The 21,673-nt window shown below is 36.5% G+C and overlaps 1 protein-coding gene across 22 annotated transcripts in view; it reads left to right on the top strand.

The window, feature by feature from the left end:
• Positions 1 to 21,673, top strand: part of HDAC9 (histone deacetylase 9) — a 442,393-nt gene that overhangs the window by 248,682 nt on the left and 172,038 nt on the right. For 18 of the 22 annotated variants that reach the window (XM_090142709.1, XM_090142714.1, XM_031590074.2 and 15 more), the window contains 4 exons: positions 3,791 to 3,913; positions 5,662 to 5,872; positions 6,239 to 6,456; positions 14,331 to 14,600. In XM_090142709.1, the coding sequence (XP_089998835.1) occupies positions 3,791 to 3,913; positions 5,662 to 5,872; positions 6,239 to 6,456; positions 14,331 to 14,600 (822 nt within the window). Of the gene's footprint in view, positions 1 to 3,790; positions 3,914 to 5,661; positions 5,873 to 6,238; positions 6,457 to 14,330; positions 17,045 to 21,673 lie in introns of those variants that run through there. The other 4 variants (XM_031590075.2, XM_090142712.1, XM_090142713.1 and 1 more) reach the window with 2 other exon arrangements.

The following is a 21,673-nucleotide window of genomic DNA, read 5'->3' as shown; positions in this document are numbered from 1 at the left end:
AACTTTATTTTCTGTTAATAGAACTTATCAGTCATAATTACTATGCCAGATATCCATGTGTTTTAGTTCCACACAATCCAAAATTTTCAAATGAGACTAAAAAGTTCCTTTTAAATTTGATTTCTGTATGCTGGAGTCAGTCACTTAGCTTGCTGGATGTGGGCTAAGAAGCTGAAACTACTGACTTCCATTTCTGGGTACAGTCAGAGATTTCATTACCTCTCTGGTTACTTGACTGTTAATACTGTGGTCCTGTGGGCTCAAACATCTTTCCATAAATCTCAACTTCAGTGCATTTTGATTTCAGTGGGATTTTCTTTGGTAGTTTAACAGCAACCAAATTGCTACATATCTCTTTGCTAGTTTAGCACTAGCTGCCAGCTCTCTATGTATCTAATCAATTTTTCATCAGATACACAAAGTACTGAAGTTTCTAATAACAGGCTAAGCGTTCCAAAATCACCCAAAGTATCACTTGTTTTGCTGTAATCCTGAATGACTCACATTGCTGTTGTTTCATAATAATTGGTCTGACATTTGCAGTAAGTGTTGTGCTCGTATCTGAGTGGGTGGATAGCTGTGGTTTTCGTGGCAGCAAATAAAACTTTTTGCTGAGGAAAACCAGGTTGCTATGACGAAGCCATTTACCAGTAAAGCATGAGTCAATACCATAAATGATTACACTCCAGCACATAGACAAAATTAGAGCATTATCAGTAATGAAACAAATTTTTAAAGTAGTTTTGCCGTACCCATTTGAATAATTAGACTTTTATATGGTTTACCCTCTGGAGTACAGTCTGTTGGGCAGACATTTATATATTTTTGAATGTACAAAGGTGCACTGCATATGATGCACTTAGATAATATTTTACTATCACAGTTCCCCTAATGGTACTTTCAGTAACATTTGTTAAAACATTGGTTTCATTATGTGAGATTTAAACTCAAGATCTTAATTGCCCCTTATAAATAAAGTGCTTTTTTTTTATTAGACCCAGGTTTCTCCAGCAGCATCAAGGTTCACCGCAGTAGCTGTTTGTCTCTTGTAGTGTGTCATATGCTCTCAGGTCACCTGCTGTGCTTGTGCTAAATCTTACTTGCATGAGAGGTGCAGGCAGGACTGATCCCTGCACAGCATGTCCCTTGAGTTCAGAGAGACAATATGCCATAGTTACATGAACTAATTCATTTTAAGAATGCGAGCCTGGTCAAAAGCCAATGACGGTAATGGGATAATGATGTCATTGGACTTCTGGTCATTTTATTTCTCTTTCATTTGCTATTTGGAGAGCAAAATTGCCTAGAATATCACCTTACACAGGAGACATAAATGACATGTATGACAGATACACACATATTTGAGCTTATAAACAAGGCTGAGATTGAGTTTTTACATGGTTTTAAAATAAAAGAGAGAAGAGTTATTCTAGATGTTAGGAAGAATGTGTTTAATCAGAAGGGGGTAAGGTACTGACGCAAGCTGCCCAGAGAAGTTGTGGGTGTCCTGGAGGCACTCAAGGCCAGATTGGATGTGGCCCTGGGCAAACTGATCTTGTGGGTGGCAACGCTACTCCCAGCAGAAGATTGGAAATGGATGTCTTTAAGGCCCCTTCCAACCCAAGCCATTCTGCAATTCTATGATTATATCTCCACAAGTCGCAAGTATTTAAAGCCAAACCATTTCCTCTTCCCCTTCTAATGTATAAATGTGTATATAAAGTAGGTGTTCCCACTTCTCAGCAGGCCCTGGCAACAAAATAGAGCACAACAACTAAATGTAGATTATAACTTATTAACTAATCTTGGTGATAACTATTTGCTGTTACTTCTATTTCAAGAAAGAGGGTAACTATGTTGGAAGGCTATTTTAGGCACATCAGGAAACAGAATCCATAGACTCAGTGAGTAAGCATATGGAAGAGCAATAAATTAGTTGCTCTTTGGCATAATTTAGGTTTCGATCCAACCCATTGAGGATCATGACTTATCAGTTGTGCTGCCTCCTTTAACAGTCATGCGTGATCTTAATGTGGGAATACATTTTGCTGTTATAAACTCTGTCATGGTTACATTTGTTACTTCAGATCACAGGAGGTAATAGTGACATTCTGAAAACCAAAAAGGAAATGCATTTTTGCAGTGGCTCTGTATAAATACTGCAGTGGATGAATAGAAATTTGACATTATATTTGCTACAGCATCCATTTGCAGTCAAATCTTCATAATCTTCCTCAGTTCTATCTCCATAGTCTTGATTTATTTGGCTTTAATCATGGTCAAAGGTGGATCTTATCAAGGCAAGACACTGTTAGCTAGGAATTAGTGTAACGTACAAGTGAAGCGTCTTTGTTTCGTATGCTATCTGTTGACATTCCCTAGGTACCAAAAGAAAATTACAGAGATAGACTTTTCTGTTTTTGTCTCAGTGATAGGTCATATCTCCAAACAAACTGTATGAGGAAGGTTATGTTTTGCAATAACATCCTGTGTTTTTGTGCTTAACCGCTTTTCATTGATGGTCTGTAGTTGCATTGTATTAGCACAAAGTATTTTACAGAGTTAATTGATATTCCAGGTTTGTTCAGGGGAAAATCTACAGCTCCCCACAACATGCTTGACAAGTTATTATATTTACTTTAGTCAAAGCCCGAGTGTGCAGTATCCCTCTTGGAGGTGGTCTATTATTGGAGTCCCATATGCTTTTTGTTTGGGAAGAAAGCAGTCACTGTGTCATACTGTTACACGGGGTATTCTTTTTCAAGGATGTTGTTCCCTTGGGGACCATATCATGCCAGAGTTCCTAAGTCTAATAAGACCTTTGTAGGTCTCATTGTGTTAAAGTTCTGGGAGGGAAGCAAGAGTTAAAGAGAAAATGTAAGTCAAGCAACTATACTAGACCACATGTTGAAAAACATGACTGTTAAAGCAGAAACACAAGAGCATTAAAAATATTCCTATTGCAGTAATGTAATTTTTTATATTTCTTCCCAATGAATCTAAAATGGAAAGATGGAGGGTGATCTTTGGAGTATTCCTGATTTTACTTGAAATTAACTATATCAGCAATTCCATGTCCCTAGAAATTATATCACAACAATTTGAAACAAGTGTTAAAGATTCTAAATTTAAAGGAATTAGGAAAGTTGTGAGGGGGTATTCCACCATCAGAGAATGATGGAATGCTATTCTTTATGTGCATGCAGAGATAGACAAGGTATATATATATATTTTTAAGGGCTAATGTGACAATGTGCCTTTCTTCTACCCCAAATTCCCACGTCAATGGAAATTAATAATGGGCTTGAAACATCTTCACAATATGGGTAAATAAATGCATAGACCAGGTAGGAGCCATTTTTCATGTTTTACATCAAAAATGTTATTAACTATGGTAGAGGTTTAATACATCCATATTCATGACACTTTTGATTTGTCTAGATGTAATCCATAATTCATTGGCTAAAATCCCAATGATCTTTTAAGTAGTAAAAATGCAGTTGATGAGAGAAGAGATGGGCTAGGAATCCTCAAGTATTTAGGTTTGAGTAGAAATTTGACTTATTAGCCAATACATAATCTTAGGTGTATTTCAGATGTTTTCTCAAGAAAGAGAATATCAGTACTTTCTTAACAAGGACAGTACCTATTATCTGCAACCCCGTTGTGGTGCAAGTCAATCCACGGCACATAACTGGGTTTAAATATAGCAGCATAATAGGCATAAAGTTGCCAAGATTAAAAAAGAGCTTGGAGGTTATATGTATATTGTTTTTCCTCTTTATTCCAGCATCTGGTTTCACAGCAACGCCTTTTGATACAGGATGAATCAGTGAACTTGTTGAGTCTGTACACGTCTCCTTCTTTGCCCAACATTACCTTGGGACTTCCAGCTGTACAATCTCAAATCAGCGTAAGTGATCAATCTTAAGCCTTTCTACTTTTTCTCCTACCTTTTTTTTCCTCCTACTTCCCCCCGTTCCCCCCTCCCCCCCACACTTTTTCTTCCTACTTTTTTTCTGAGAAAACCTACTTTCTGCCTTTTCTCCTTTTTTAGCATTTTGGAGCATAAGCAAACCAGAGTAGGTGCCAGACCTTTCTTTGCACTGGGCAGCATCTAAAATTTTAAGGGAACAACTTGAAAGCAATTATTATTCTTAATCTGAAATAAGAGCTGATGTGAAGTTTAGCTAAGTATGGGCTATATGTATTGCAGTTATATCTGTAAGTATGATAACAAACTTCAGATATGATAAAAAGTTCTTGAAGGAGACCATTTAGTATAAAAGTTCAAATTGTATAATCCCTCCTACCTTGTAAACCACAGCACCTGTAACATTCTATAATGAGATGCCAGTGGAAATCTAAGCTGGGCTGAAGCATAGCAGAGGAAGAATCTAGCATTCCTCCAGCTAAGTTTGTTTTTCTTTGATCATATAAATTACATTTGTAGATATGTAAACAACATTTAATGACTGGTTACATTCATATATCCTTTGTTCAATCTGCAGCAATCAAGTCTATTTAGAGTTAAGTGTTAAATTAGGGTGTGCAATGTATGAGAAAAGAGATACAGCATGTATTGAAATCATGTTGATGGATGTTAAAGGATCTTTAGATTAGCCAAATTTACAGGAATCTACAAGTAAAATCTGAGGCTCAGTAAAAGAACTTCTAATTTTTATACTAGGCAAAACTTAGCCTCCTTGATTTCTGCAAAAATCATAATAATAATATGTTAGTTCTATACACCACTGTATATATTTTGAAGAAATTTTAGTAATTCATATTCGACAGAAAATGAATTGGTAACTTCTATAAAAATTCTAGATTTCCAGTATGCAAAAAAATATATGTATCTAAACAGTCTACTATGGTTTGTAATAAGTACTGCACAATTCCAGTGCTAAATGTAGTTTCAGGTTAAAGTTTCTTGCCATTTAATGGCTTTTTTTAGTACCCTTAACCAATAGCATATTGTTACAGTGCAGCATTTAAAATCAGCATAGAACTTTGAAAGGAAAATTGTGTAGGCTTTAAATCATTTCTCTAGAAGTCTTTCATGAGATATTTATAAGCAAATGATTGTTTTTAAGGGATGGAAAATTTGAATTGATCATGAAAAGTAGTGGTTACTTTTCCAGATCATATTGTCAAAAATTTCATAGCTATTTCACAAACAATAAAATAAAATAAAATCTAATTTCAAAGTAATTTTAGAACATTAAAAAAGGAAATGAAAATATATTTAATTTTCTCACTCAAGTGATGTGAGCTTTTTGATGTAGTCAGCTGGCCTCAAACATTACTTTTGGCATTTGAAAAAACAAAAGGGTTGATTTATGCAAATATTGTCTTTTTCTCTTACTAGAAGAAGTAGTTGCAAACTGGATGTAAAGTTTACTTTGGTATTTATTCTTCAGGGAAAGGTAGTGGCAGAATATAAAGTAAGCATGTGCCCAAAAAGTTAGTTGCCTAGTTTCTTAGTTGCTGTTTCTTGCAGTGCTTGTTCCTCCTCCCTTTTTATCTCACAGTCAAAGTGCAAGAGAAAAATTTTAACTCTTTCTTCTGTATTCAAAAAGTGTATATAAGACCATCAAGTGGAGATAATAAAGGCCAAGACAGTGAAAAGCAGTTACCAGTGTCATTGTGTCTTGACAGGCTTCATCATCGTTCAAAGAAAAGCAGAAGGGAGAGACCCAGACACTCAGACCAGGAGTGGCCTTGGCTGGACAGTATGGGGGGAATATTCCCCCATCTTCAAGTCATCCTCATGTTGCTTTGGAGGGAAAACCAAATAGCAGCCACCAGGCTCTCTTGCAACATCTGTTACTGAAAGAACAGATGAGACAACAGAAACTTCTTGTAACTGGTAATGATCAAAGTTTCAACACAATAATCATTTTAGATGTTTTTAATGACATTTTTATTCTAGATGTTAGAGGAAGGGTGGGAGAAAAAAAAGGATAGCATGTTTGTTTTCCCACTTCAGTGTTTCTGCTCCATTAGCCTCAAAGGATTCTGTGATTACAGTAAAGAGAAAATGATTACTTCATCACATTCTTTTGCTGCTGCTGAACTTCCTAGCATAGCTAGGCGTGTGGTACACATCCCACTGCATCAGCATTGATGCAAAGTTCTGCAGCAAACACCCCTTTTCTTACTGAGAGATTTCTATTCTATTAGAACTAGTAGTTTATTTTTCTTCACACTGGAGTAAAATGTCATGGTTTTGCAGGAGCGGTTCCTCTTCATCCCCAATCTCCTTTGGCAGCAAAAGAAAGAGTCTCACCTGGCATAAGAGCTGCTCACAAACTGCCTCGTCACAGGCCTCTGAATCGAACCCAGTCAGCTCCTCTTCCTCAGAGCACTTTGGCCCAGCTGGTCATCCAACAGCAACATCAACAGTTTCTGGAGAAGCAGAAACAGTACCAGCAACAGATCCACATGAATAAGGTGAGTTCCCAAAGAAAGTAATTTTTAATGAATATACACGTTGAAAAATAATAGCTTAGATCCTGAGGTCGTGTGGTAGATGAGAACAAGTTCTTGCATGAGTACCTTGCTTATGCATAGTTTGTACACATGTGCATGGATCTTCATTTTAATTTTTCTGAAATGTGGTACAAGATTGGTTTATGCTTGCTGGCATCAATAAAAATACAATTCAGTGAAATAGGGATCAAAGAATCTTTTAAGTTTAGATTACAAATGCTTTCCTGCTGAACACTGAATGATGTCTTACAAATACTGTATTTCTCCAATCCAACTTTTTTTTATTTGCCATTTCCAGTTTCAGAGATCATTCAATTCATCTGCTGAATCATAGTTTGGGCTTACTCACAATGGAATTTTGTGTGGAGTAAATATATAATTCATTTGAAGTAAATCAAGTGATCAAATTTATCCTGTTTTTATTAAAAAAGTATTGATCATCTGAAGAAATTTTAACCAGCTTTTATCAAATCAACTTCTCTGTAAATTTAGCAGTAACACAGAAGTTTGTTATCTATATGGCAATATAAAAATACCAGTGATAGAGAAAGAGAAGGATTTGCTATGGCTCATATCAGATAGAGAGTTGAACTATGCCTGTTTCCCTGTAGAGTAACACATTTTTCTGAGTGGAAAGAAAGAAAAAAGGGACCAGCCCCATTAAACAAAGTACAGCAGTATCTAGATAGGCTTCTCAGGGGCAAATGTTTCTACAACAAATGTGATGCCATTCCCTGCTCTAAAATGAAGATATGCAAGTAATTAAATACTTTTATCTTCATTTACTACATAATCTTCCAAAAAATGTTTGCTGGAGCTGCTTGACTAAATCAATGTTGTAGTAATCATGCATCTTTACTTTTCTTGTTTTGCTTGAGAGTTATTTAGAAAGTATACAAAAGAACTAATTGCAAAGGAGAAAAGATGAAAAGCAGGACATTCAGTCTTTGTACCTATGAGAAAGTAAAAAAAAGAAAATCAATCCACCTTACAGGGTGAACTTCCCAGGGGGTACTGATTCTTTGGAATCTAAGAATTCCCAACAAAATTAGAAACAAACCTAGAGTTTAAGTACATAGTTTGTACAGTGGTTTGGTTATTAAATCTTGCCTTAATTAGGAAAAATGAAGACCAGAAAACTTCAAAGTTCAGTGCTGATCCTTGCATGTTAACCCCTCTCAGCTTGGGTGTTTTGATTACTCAACTAGGACTCCAGTTGGCTTTTCTTTGAGTATGCATTCCATATGTTTAATCAAGATGGCATATGTATATCTTGTAGCCTCAGGTTTTGAAAATATTTCACCTGCCCTCAGTTGTCTGAAAAGGATTTTTACCAGTAAAGTACTGAGTCTTTGTGCTGTTTGTGGGTATCCACTGCAAACTGGTCAGTTACTGCTCATGCATTCTTCACAAAGCAAAGAACCACAGTGACATGTTTTTGTTAGGTCATATGCTTACTGACATACTTTCTACCATAGCATTTGGGGGTACATGCTGTGGCATCTAGATACATTTGTCTTGAAAGTGAAAATTAAACTTGAGTCACATAAATGTATTAGTCACATATGACTAGAACTGCATTGCACCTCACAAGATTTAGGCTAGAAAAGAACTAAAGAAGAGTTCAATTGGCATGAGATAATGCTGCTTTAATAACTTTTTTTTTTTTTTTCCCCATGTTAAACTGCAGTGAAAATAAGTGTTGAACAAAACACACTAGGAATACGCTTCCATTCTCATGTGGTTATTTGCAATAAAGAGACAATACAATTCCTTCCCTTAAAGCCTAGTAAACCTAATTTTTATAGTGTACACTGTAGACTGTATACATATGTAGACAGTAGAAATTTATCCCAGGGCCTTTCTCTGCCTTGAAATATCACAGCATACTTCCTTTTTCCATCTAGCTCAATGTCCTCTATCTCTACTCCCAGAGCAGATAGCTTTCATCAGGACCACAGTCTCTCTTTAGAGCAGCAGACACCTGAGGAGGAGTAGGATCATGCTGCACCTACAGAAGCAGTGAATTATGTGAGGATGTGGGTAGTTTATCAGACTTTTTATGGTCTGCAGTAACAAGATTCTTCTACCATACTGTTCCCTGATCCAATCAGCTGTATAGTCCTAAAATTGACCATGCTCCAATCACACATCTGTTCTCTGCAAGAATACGGAAAGCCAAGTGCTTTCTTACTTACCTAAAATAAATGTGATTTTCTAAAAACTGGCATTTAAGGTAGTCAGTAGAGAAGTGGTGAGAAATTATCAAATCAGGAAGTGGCTATTAAGTACTGAATTTAAAATTATATTCTTTAAGTCTTTAAATTAAAGGTTTAGATTGAACACCTGTTCTTGCATAATGTTTTTGAACTTCAGCAGCAGGATAGAATGTACTCTGTTCATTCTTAAACCTTACCTTTATTTGCAGTTGATGTTATTTATTCATTACCCAACTTAACACATTTCTAGAGCTCTTATAATCAACTCTGCAAAGCAGAGTTCTCTGAATCCTAAAATGAGATATTCTGGGCCATGTAGCAAAGCAACCCAACATCTCATTTCATATAACAAATTTGAGCATGTATTGAGTGAATACATATATTTATTTTCCCACTTCGTTATCCCTCACTATTCTGTACATAGGCCCTATAATGAAAACTCAGAGAGGTGTAATTCCCTCCTTGCAGTCTTGAAAAAATATTTTATTTAATGACTACTCAGACATTGTTTTAAAATGTTTGATTAGAAATATAAGGACCATTTTAAGCTGACAAAACTATGAAATGCTAGTTGATCAAGAACTTAGAACAAGTTAAGACATTCTATTCATTTTCCATTTCTTTTTCCTTTTCTCCTTATGTTTTGGACTTCAAGTGCCTAAGGAGTTAATATATATTTAATCTGAATCTGTTATTTAAGTTATTTCTCTGAGCTGCGATGATGTGGTATGTGTCAGCAATCCTTGAAAAATGGGTTTGGTCAGATCTTAGGTAACAACAAAAAGAGGACAAGTGCAACAGTCTCTCCCCACCCTATGGACCTTCTATTTATCTTCTATATAATAGTGATTTCTTTCATAGAAGCATATACTTTAACTGCAAGTCATTGCTGCTGTGAGGATGATAACAGGCAAAATCTAATACAGGTCAGGGGTAAAGGATCCCCCTGGATCATTTCCATTCTGGATAGAAACAAATCATTGCCAAGAGGTGTGCCTCTTTCCTTAATAACAAAGAGAAGATCCCCTATGGATTATTTCTGTTCAGCTGTCAGATGCCAGGCTTTTGATGTGGGAAATGGGATACCTGTGGTATCTAGTATGCTGACCTCCTAAAAACATGTTGCATAAGTTGACATCATGTCCAAAAGTAGGTAGAAACTTGCATCCCAGCTTTCTGGGGAAAAAAATGATAATGAATGTGCAGTAACCTGAACTCTGCTTGTCTCAGGAGAGCTCGACTTTGCCGTTGTCAGCTTTAATATGCTTCTATCCAACTTGAGGCTTATTTCCTCGTAAGGCCCTTTGATCACCATTATAGAACTTCATTCTGCTCAGTAAAGGGAGACCAAAGATTGAAACCTCTAGCTAAAATTATTGCAATCAGGTACCAAAAAACTGCTGCTACAATAAAAATCCTAAAATCTTGATTCCATTTGTGTATCTCTTTATCTAAAAAGTTTTTGTGCTTCCACTTGCTGGAAAAAAAAAAAAAGTGATTTTGAGGTAATGAATGTAAGTGCAAAGTCCATAGGTGAACTCTGAGTTTAAGAACATCTCAGAAGTCATAATGTGAGCAGCATGTAAACAGAACCCTGATATTTAAATGCTGCTTTTTTGTGTGGTTTCTTTCTTTCTTTTTTTTTTTCTCTATGTATGATGAATAAAAACATTCCTCTGCTGAACCTAAACTGGCACTATCTTCATTGGGACCAACATTTCATTTGGTCAGTATGGGAACCCTACAAGTGTTCTTAAATGTGTTCTCACATCTTTAATGTGTTTGTTGTATTTTGACAATTCACAATTATTTTTCAATGATAAATGATTCCTCTGTATTGACTAGTAACAAAATAATAGGGCCGTTTGCAGTGTGCATTAGAGTACGGGAACAGTATGGACAACATTAAAGATTAAATAAGAAGTGCCTTAACATTCCAGGCTGTTAGTCAGTTTAAAGCATCTTTCACTGGGCAAGACTGCGAGGTAAAAATTATATGACAAAAAATGTATAGGAGTGATGTTCATTAGTGCTACAGAAGATTATCATAATTGGTCAATGTGTATTAATATAAAAATGAAAAATAATATGGGTTATTTCTATTGATTAATTGTTGGAAAATACTAGGAAGATTATTTGTTAGGAATATTGAAAAGAGCAGTTAACCACAGGTTCATCATTCACTCTTCTGATATTTAATGAAATAAGAAAGACTGTTTTGATCAGGTTCAACTTGAGTAAATGAACCTAATTTCATTAATCATACTGTGATTGAGGCCTGGCATTCCAGCTTACCTTTTTGACTTGCATCCTCAGAAGATGACAGCAGAAACACATTGCTTCTTTCAAGTATTACTCATAGTAGGGGATTATATGGACAAGACTATAGCAGTGATTAAACATGTTTGTAACTGAAAACTGCCCAGAGCACTTTGTCCTTTATTAAGAACTAATGTTTAAGCCATAATGTAGAAGAATGATCTTAAAAGCTAAATGCATCCCTTAGAAGTGTACTACACGAGTAACAAGAGAAAACAGTAAGCAGTTTCCAAGTTATTTCAGCACAGCTAACAACTTACATAGCTGGTCGGGGTAACCTGAGAGCCGTGGCACAGAAAGAGAAAAAATGTTTCCATAAGCATGCAGATGAGTTCCTAGAAACAACAGCCATGTGTTTCAGAAAGGATCGATTAATTAAGGAAAGAAATGTATGTGGTGGCTGCAGCAGGGTTTTGTGCTTTGTCTCTCTGTAAGCACATTTTATGTTAAATCCATTTTACAAGAGCTTGTTATTACAAAAAAGACACAATGACAGTGGCTGCAACTGGAGACCCTATAAAGTGGTCTGTTTCAGGGTCCAGATTATTTGTGCTTCATCTTCCATTTTCCTGTGCAGCCAAGCAGGTTTGATTGTTTTTGATGTCTTTTTTTGGACTTTGTGTTTGTCGAACTCTTGCAGTTATACAATGGAGTTGATGTGTGTAAATGCTTCATCTCCTGCTGCCACTATTTACTTTGGCTCATGCATATCCCTTACAGTTTAATTTCCTGAAAATAAAAGGGAAAAAAATATAGGTTACATTAGCATGAAGCCATTTCATTATTTTTTTTTAGTAACTTTAGTTGGAATAGCAATAACTGGAATGTATATTGGTTTAAGAAGACCAATAGAAGACAACTAATTCATTCATGAAGTAAACCACTCCTTTGTTATTATTTTTCAATGTAGCCTTACTAAAAATCAGATTAAGCAATCACATACTCAAAATGATAAATGTGCATTAAAAACAGAAGAAATTCCTTCACTGTATCTGTAGATGAATTCAGAAAAAACAATGGTAAGTGGAGATTTAAAGATTTAAAGTGAAAGATTTAAATGTTAAGTGTAAACAGGAGTATCCAGGCACATTGTGAAAGGACTTGGGCAGTGCTTCATTCAGGGTTTATTTTCTGCTGTGTAATCCAGATTTAGATAAAGAAGATAAGATAGAAATATTGCCTGTAAACTGCTATCTTTGTGTGTCTCCAGATATGAAATTTTCTACAGTAGGGCAAGGAGATAAAAGTATAAAAAAAAGATGCTTCTGTCTTAGGAGAATTGAACAACATCCATTACTAATGTAATTACTGGAATAAAATGAGGGCAAGCTGCCTTTAAGAACCACACTAACAAATACCAAGGTGTGGTGGTGTTTTGGAGATATGGTGATATGGGCTTGCTGTAGCTTAGCAGACTGAGCAGCAGGAGTGCCTTTTCAGGTTTTGCCTGCATGCAGAGCACCCATTGTTGTTATGCCCTATGAGAGGACAACTCTAGTGCCTCCTAGCCCCTTGCCTGAGGCTTGCTTTCATTCTCATTTCCATCATTAAGTCACAATATAAAGGATGCCCTTCATAAGATTTTGCATGAAAGCTGGTAGTATTTATGCACTTTGTAAAATCTCTTGTGAAAATAAACAATTTAATCTCACAGAATTTTAGAAGATTTAATGTGTTTAGCTCCTCCTGTCATCAGTCTGGAGCAAATCTCCTACTGATTTCCGTGGTGAGGGAGTAGGCCCCAAAACAGGCACACTGCAAGCTGAAATGAATGCAAAAACCACACTGGTCTCACAGCTTGGTTTACATATGCTTGTATCTCCCCACTGATTTCACTCAAGAAGAATTTAAAGCATTCTATGTATAGATGATATACTGCAGGACATCACATGTTGCATCAGAAAGCTCAGCTGCACTGAAGATCTGTGCCATACAGCAGCAAGAAGAAGAAAGCATTTGACATTAAAGTGAAAAAGCATAAAAGGGGAGCAGCAATGAGTTAAATATGTGTCTTTTCTGTGGACCTGCACTTCTTCTCCAGAATAGTGCACCTGATGTCAAGTAACTGGCACGTGGAATGTTTTACAGATGGATTAGCATTAGTGACTCTTGTGGCTGTATATGATTATCTGTCACACAGATGTTTTAGTTGTATTTGATCACTGGCCAGGCAGCCAAGCAGCCAGGCTTTCCTCTTTCTTCATGCCTGAGGAGTGGAGAGAGATCACCCACAGATGTTACAGAATAGTATACCTGGTCTGAATAGATGTAGCTTGCTTCAGAGCCTTCCTGGTCAGTATCATCCCCCAAGAAACAACTGGGTCTGATCTGAGAAATCTTCCAGATTATCCTTATTAAAAGGAGATGCTCTGCACTAGTTGCAGTACTGAAGTTTCCTCAGCTTAGAGCATACCGCCTGCAGAGTGAGGGATGCATATGTTGTGATTCTGCAGTGTCCACAGCAATTAAAAGGAATTTTTACTTAATTCTTTTTAGTAAGTCATTTTGCTTCCATTACCCCCAAAAAATCAATTTGCAAAATCTTCAATAAGAAAGCATAAACTAGGTTTGATTGCAGCACAAGGCATCTGGTACCTCAGCAAAGCTTTACAATGGTTAATGGTATAAAACCAGCATTTTCTGAGTAGTTGTACTATATCATTACTGCTGAGACAAGAGAACCTGTACCATGCATGAAAATGGTTGCAGTTTTCCAATCAGGGCCAGACATCCTTGCAGTCTCTGTGCCAGGGAGCAGTGACTGACACCAGTTCTTTGTCACTGCTCCTCTGTGTCTATTTGGGCCTGCATGCAGTAATTGGTGGATAAGCTTGTAGGAACATTCCCTGATTTACTTATAGCAAAATATTAACCAGATTACTAATTCGCTTATTTCTTAGAGTTCTTTTATTATTTTGGGTTGGGAAAAATGAACAGTAATATAGTTAAATAAATTTCTGCATTTTTGTTTGAAGAGTATGAAGGGAAGCTAATTGCTCTTGATTACCAGCAGCAACAATGTAATAGATGTGTTATAATGCTTTCATTATTCTGCTCAATTTTTACTTAAGTATTACCATATAGCACTCATTACATATGTAGTATTTTCTATTGCAGCATAGCAAGTGACCTTTAACTTAGAAACTTTGGTTCTTTTTTTCTTCATAAACTACATAAACTAATATTTTAGTGATGCAGAGCTTGCACTAGAAGCTGTAATCTTGTTGGTATCTAGTACTTTCCAATGTTCTACTTTGGTGAAAAGTCAGTAACTGTTCCCCCTCCATCTCTTTCCAGATGCTCTCCAAATCCATTGAGCAGCTAAAGCAGCCTGGCAGCCACCTGGAGGAAGCTGAAGAAGAGCTGAATGGAGACCACTCGATGCAGGAGGAGCGAGCTCCCGCTAGTGGGGCCAGCATTAGGGCTGAGAGCAGCAGTGCTGGTGAGGATGACAGAATAGGACAGCAGGCGGGGGCTGTGAAGGTCAAAGAAGAGCCACCGGACAGTGATGAGGATACTCAAACCCAGCAAATGGAATCTGGGGAGCAAGCTGCTTTTGTACAACAGGTAATAGGCAAAGATTTAGCTCCAGGATTTGTAATTAAGGTTATTATCTGAACATCACATGCATTTTCTAGGCTTTGACGAGCAGTTGTGTTTTGGTTCAATGACCTAGCAAATCCTGATTTACTATTCAAAGAATTTAACAAAAGCAAAGGTGTTGTATGCACACTTCAAAACATAGCAGAGCTCATCCTTATGGCCACTAATGAAGCAAATACCCATTGCAGACAATTGCTATACATAAAACTTTGCGTATTAGATGATAGAATTTGTATTAGGCCAGGATTATATTACATTGCTTAGTTCTAGTGCAAGACAGCTCATATCATCTAGCTTGTTGAGATCAGCTACTGCTGGACTTAGTTTCCAGACCTGATTGATGAAACATTCTTCTCTGATTTTGAATCCTCTGAATTTTGCTTTCAGCTATCTGTACATAATGTATCATACTGTAGTCTTGAACACTGTTAACAAACAATAGGGTAATTTTCCCCCATAGACAGGTACTGACTGCTACATCAGTGGTCCTAGGTTGGAGTACAAAGTATAAGTTAAAGAAGTATACCAGGTGGATGTAAACATGCAAGGCAAGGCACTGTTTGAAAATTGCATTGTTTTCTTTTTTGCACTGCTTAATTCATTTTTCATTCTGTCTTATTTGATGATGCTGTCCACAAAGACACCCTTAAATGAAGCAGATGCAAATATTGGCGAGAAGGAAAATGCAGCATTAGGTTCCAATCAGATATTACAGTATTGAAGGAAAAGCACAGAACTGATATCGTTATTATCTGATATCCAATCACTTGCTTATTGTTTTAAATAAAGACTAATCATACAATATTGCATAACCTTTACCAATAGGTCTCAAGGACAAATCCTAAAATAAGGACCGTGTAAAGAGTGCCAACTCGGCAAAAGGAAACTTCAAATTGTCTGACAGTGTTTTGCAAATGCTGCAGAATGAAGTGCATTTGTGCAGCCTGTGCTTTCAGAGAGCTGGTGTCACTTTTGTTGCTCCAAAAGCAGACAGAGCAATGCTGGATGCAATGGCAGGCACTGTTTATTTAAGTCAAGACTTTGTCAGGTCCCTGCTGTTCTCCTCGAGAAAAGTGATTCTGAGAGGGGGAGCAGGAAATGCCTTATGGAAACAGGAAGCCCAAGTGATTCATGTGCTGAGGAATGTAAGGCAGGGGGAACGGGGTAGTGTTCTCTCTGTTTTTAAAGGCACTCTATGAATTGATTTATTGTCAAAGAAAATAACAAAGCGAGTAGGGAAATTGTTAAGGAAGCTTTCCAGTGAAACATTTCCTTCATATTCCCTTTTGATATGTTTACCTTGTTTTATAGGTTTACTTTTGTTAAGCTAGTTAAAGATTCATTGTATTAAGATCCCCTTTAATATGGATAATCCCAAACTGACCTGGAATCCTTGTCAGTTTTTTTTCTATTAAAAAATATTTATATTTCTAAAGCTAAGGTATTTTAAGGTGCAGTATCCTGTTTCAAAAGAGATAGATGTTTTGCCAAATGTAGAAACTGTTCTGACATGTTATTAGCATATGTTGTTTACATGATGCTCTAATACTATTGAAGCTCTTATAAAATGTTCCAACCTATAAAGATACATTATCCTTTTTCCTAAAAGATCTCAAATCAACAACTAAGTAGTTGCTCTACAGTGAAAGCCCTCCTGCAACTTAATGATCGACTTAGATAGGAAACATGCATTAATTGACAAAATGTAGACAACTTTTATGTGTGCTTTATATTGGTCTTGGATGAAAAAATCACTTTGCGTTCACAATGAAAAGCATATAAAAATGAAATTACATACTTTTCCAATTCTGTATAATTCTACTTTTCTTTGAAGCCTAACTTCAGCCTCATCAAAAGGGATAGTGCATCTTTTAAAATACATTTTATTTGGGGAGAAACTTGCAAATGAGAAGACTTTTGTACAATATCGTTTCCAAAACAATGTATTCACAAAGCACAGAAGATATTTTTATAATGCCATTCAGGTGAGAAACCCCAATAGATTAGTGGACTTTCATTTCAGAAACTCTCAAACTTGGATAAAATTAAAATAGAGAAATTACCTGGAACCAGTGAAAAGGAAAACTGGGTTTAAAAAAATCCCACATTTCTAATTGACAGTTGTCTCCTACATTTTAAATCTACTGTATTTATTAGAATTTACACCCTTAGAGGTGATCTCTTGTTTTGTGTTGTAAATATATTGTTTGTATGTTCCCTTTTTTTGCCTTCTGATATAAGTCTCTTCCTTTCTCAAATAAAGTTTTTTTTTTAAAAGATCCCCTTTTCAGATATCTGACTTTGTGTAAAGTTGATACCTCAATTGTGCTTTTGCTTTGTATAACCAAATATGTTTGCTACACATTGTTGAAACAATTAAAGCTTTCAGGAGCAAGGTTTTTATTAGACTATTCTTACAATGATTACACAAAGTCTTCCTTTTAGTCTCTTGTTTTATCCGACATCAGCCATTATAAGTTCTAGTGAATGTGAAAATAGTATTGATGCATGCTCATTTTCCCATCACGGCATTTGTCTTGAACATGTCTTCACAGTGTCATGTTAAAAAGGTAAAGGTAAATCCCAGTTTCTTTGCTCCTAAATTATAAAAAATTATTCTAAATGTGGATGAACGGAAATAACTTCTTAGAACACAAGAAGTATTGAACCTGAGCATATACTGACCTTTTTGACATTCCTTAAGAACTTTGCAAAATTACAGTCCATCTGTAAATATATTTGGAAAGAGGGAATCTGCAGACTTTACAGAGTTTAAAGCAATTGTGGGAGAAAATGAAGTCCTACCATGAAGAAACACTTACGCACTTCCTTAAAGATGTTCAGTGCTTCACTGGTTGGTGACATTTCCCCAAATTTGCTTCAGATCTGCAGAGAGAAACAGTCTGTAATACATAACTTTCTCTGTTGCTAAAATACGTGCATTGTTACTACCAAAAGAGTTCAAAGAGTTGTTGCCATCAAATTCCTTTCACTGTTCATTTAAGTAGCAAAATATTTTAGCTGCTTTGATTGATAGAATTTTAAATAAAATACAATTATTTAACAACATAAGCATATAAGAACAAAGATTTTGTAAATCAAGTGTATTTTTAGTCATATAACAGCAAAGTAATGTTTTGCCAGTAATACACACAGACACAAAAAAGTCAAGTTTTAGCTTAGGAAATTTTAGGTAGCATTAACAGAACAACATTATATTGGTTATTTAGTTGATTATTATATATTTAGATCCCTGTGCCTGTAAGTAAATCATGTTTTCAATGGTTATTTTCTTGAGATGCCATTTGTTTAAATACTCATGTTGAATTAGAAGAGCAGCCATAAACATTTTTGATTTACAGCATTCCAGGTGTGGAGGCTACAACTATATTTTTTTCTGAATTATTTGTTTACCATGCATAAAAGCATGTGTAATGCAAAAAAAACAATCATAGTGTAATACAATCCACAGGTCTTATTTTTTTCTATGATAAATATTCATGTCTGTCCTGGGCAGCCTGGTCTAGTAGTTGGTGACCCTGTCCATGTCAGGGGGGTTGAAACTGGATGAGGTCTTTTTCAACCCAGGCCATTCTATGATTCTATGATTTTTTTTTTTGCAAGCAGCAGATACCATAATCTGTCCTGTTGTCCAAAAAGTAAAGTCAGCATAGATGCCAATTTAGAAGTAATTACTACTGAATGAGGAAAAATACTTTGGAATATTTATATACTTAAGAAAAACACAGCTTACTGGAATGTCAATACTGCAACACTAGCCTTATTTTCATCTTCTGATGTTAAAAAAATAACATTAAGAGCCAAATGCCGCGGCAAACCAGGAGCACTCCAGACACTACCACCACTCATCTTTTCTTTCAGCAATTCATTCATGCACTACCTTCATTTTGTCTTCATTGTCATCAGAATCACTAAGACTTCTCTATATTATGTAAGAGAACTATACCCCGTTTTTGTCTTCACTGGCATTCTGAGGTACGATTCTATAAACATCAGTCCCCAAACATCAATCTAAAAATGTTTACTTATTTCTCCCCATTATAAACACAATTTGCAGCCAAAATTAGCTAAGCCAAGTTAATTTCCTTATTGTATTCTGTGCCACTAGCAGCATGTCCTACTTATCCACTTAAGAGATGTTTGTTTGCTTTTCATTTATTTGTTTAGTTTCTGATTTCCTTATGTAGTTCCCATCATCTGGGTCATAGCAGTGCTTCTGTACCTGGTTTTCTCAGTGGAGAAATATGCTGAACTACTATGCAGGCAATCAGAAGAAAACCATCATAGATCATTTTATCTTCTATAATGCTCTAGTGAAATCCCACTGTTCTATTGCATTTAATAGACTTTGTGCTTTGCATTTTCTTTTTTCCTCTTCTAACTCATCCTGATTTAGAATTAAAACAGAAGGCAAATAAATACAATCAGCCCAAAAGACACAGCCAGTGACAAGGCTGGATGGGGGCACTTCAGGCTTCCTGTCCATGCTACCTCACTCAACCATGCAAGTAGATCTGGAAAGGACATTTCCTACACAGTTCTGCTTTCTGGTTCTGGTTTGCTGAACCCCGATGACATGCTCTTCTAGCTTTTATTGGCCTAATACATCAGAGCCCATGCAGGCTAACTTCCCAGGCTGCTTGTGGGTATACACAGCTACTGGAGACCCCAAAGGTTACTTTATCAGCAGCTTAAAGTTAAAGGTACTAGCTTACTAACTTGAAATCATTCTTCATCAGTGTGTGCTTCTGTATGATGATTACGTGGGGACCTTAGTAACTAAGAGCTGCTTTGGGAGACCAGATATTTATTTACAAACAATGCAGTGTCTTAGCTTATTAAATGAGATGGTTTGAATCTGGCTGTGACACTGTTGTGGCTTTTGTTTTACCTTTGCGTAGTTGCCTTGGAGTAATAGACCAATGTAGCTGTGAAACATAAGTAAGGTTGGTTAAAGATGTACTGTTAAAACTCCTTGGTCCTTCTAAGCTGATGGCAATTTACAGCATTTTTTGGCCTTGATGAGTACTATGAAGCCCCAGAAAGTCTTTCTTACCTGTACTATCTCAATTCACTCTTTTTTCCTTCCCTGGGCTACTTTCATCATATCACTGAACTATGCAGCCAGTAAGAGAAGACCAACCCTGTACTGTAATGACCTTCCTCAGTTCTGTTACTGCACAGGTCCAAAACAACCCTGAAACAGCACAGGCTGGCATTATGTTTTCTTGAGTCAAATTTTGGCCTTAGGCTACTGGGGGAAGGGTTGGGGAGGTTGGAAAGAGAGGGCAGTGGTGTTGGATTTGTTTTGTGAACATTTTTCATTCGTCTGCATGAAGTCTCTGAGTATTTAGCCAGCTTTCTCTTTTTGTTCTTAAGGCTCTGTCTATCTTTATTAAGTTTTTAAGCGTGGTCCTTAAAAAATGCAGTTCATTATTAAATGCTACAGGAAGAATGACTCATTTATCTTTATTTGACAATTCTGTGTGAAATTCCACAAGTGATTTGCCTTTCCCAGTTGGATGCAGAAAATGATCACATTTTTCAGAAAGTATTGAATCCACTTTCTTAATGAATGCCAGGGAGATGACTTTTAATTTCATTTGTTTCTGCTGCTGTAAACCTTCAGTTAGAGAGTGCAGTAAGACTTATTCTATCACTTAAATTGAGAACTGAAATGTGTGAACACAATGTGACATTACAAAACAACATTATTGCATTTCATTGATACCCACATAGAATAATCTTGACAGTGCTTATATTTTTTGATTCAACATTTTTCCCTCTTCTAATACTTACAATATAGCAATTTGCTACTGCTCCCTGTTGTCAGCAAAAGCAGCATGTAAGAAGACCACTGAGGCAATGTGAGGCAAAATTACTTAATTAGGGGTACATAACTAACATGAATCAAAAGGCTGTAAGTCTAGGTCCCAGTAATTATCACTTCACATTTTGACAGTCATTCAATGTTACTTTCATATCAATGGGCGATTTATCATTTCCTGTATCATACAGAATGGGTTTATTATTATTGTTATTGAAGAGGATTATGTGTTCTGGGGAAGCTGCTTCTTTAAATGCTTTATGTTTGACCTCTGAATGTTTCTCTCTCTGACAGCCAGGCAAGTGCACACATGCAGGTTTTCCTCGTTTCCTTCTCTTAAAATACACAAATGAATAAATGTGCTTCTCAGTACACTGCTGGCTAAGTCTTAATAAAGCTCTGTTGGTTAATGTCCTGGAAGAGCAGCCCAGCCTGAATGCCTTTGAGACATAGGTGCTCTAATGCAGAAAGCAGTTCATAATCTGCCTCCTTTCATGGTCTAGCCTGTGACCTTTGGATCCAGGAGACTGAGGAGGTATTTCTCTTCAAATTGTCTGTGTTTCCTCTGGAGAAGAAAAAAAAAAAAAAAAGTGAAAGTTACAGTTATGAGAGTGCAGCAACACTATGGGATTATGAAGGCTTTGCTTGAGTTCTCCATAAAGCATCTAGTGACGCATCAGTCTCCAGTGTTTCATTAGTCCTTTCCTTTTGCACCCATCAAGAAGGGTACTGTGATATTTTCAGTTGGCAGTCAGCAGATATGGGGGTAAAGTGCTGTTGGGAAATGCTATCCCCCGTGAACAGAGACAGTCAGACAATAGTTGTTCCTAAGCTTGCTTTCCTCTACTGACAATACAAGTTTAAAAGTCACTATACATCATCAGAGAGCATGGTTTGGCCACTCAGCCACCTGACTGCACAGTTGATAACCACGGTTCTTCAGGGTTGTAATCCTCTCTCATAGCTTGCCTTAGGGTATGAAAGGCTCCCAAGCTCAACAGACCATCTCTTCACATCTTCCTTTCCAGTCTTAGAACTTCTTTTGTTCTCACCATTTACTTGCATTTGTGCAGATCTTTTGTCATTCTGCATGAATTTTAGTTTTCTTAAGGTATTGTCTTTGTACAGAGAACTTTAAATCTGTTTCTGTTGGTGTTTCCGACAGAAAAATGAATGCCAGCACTGAATA

The sequence above is a fragment of the Phasianus colchicus genome, chromosome 6, assembly GCF_987193195.1.
Source record: "Phasianus colchicus chromosome 6, bPhaCol1.hap1.1, whole genome shotgun sequence".
Classification (NCBI taxonomy): Eukaryota; Metazoa; Chordata; class Aves; order Galliformes; family Phasianidae; genus Phasianus; species Phasianus colchicus.
The sequence above is the reverse complement of the archived record's forward strand: the minus strand, read 5'-3'. Positions and strand labels throughout refer to the sequence as shown.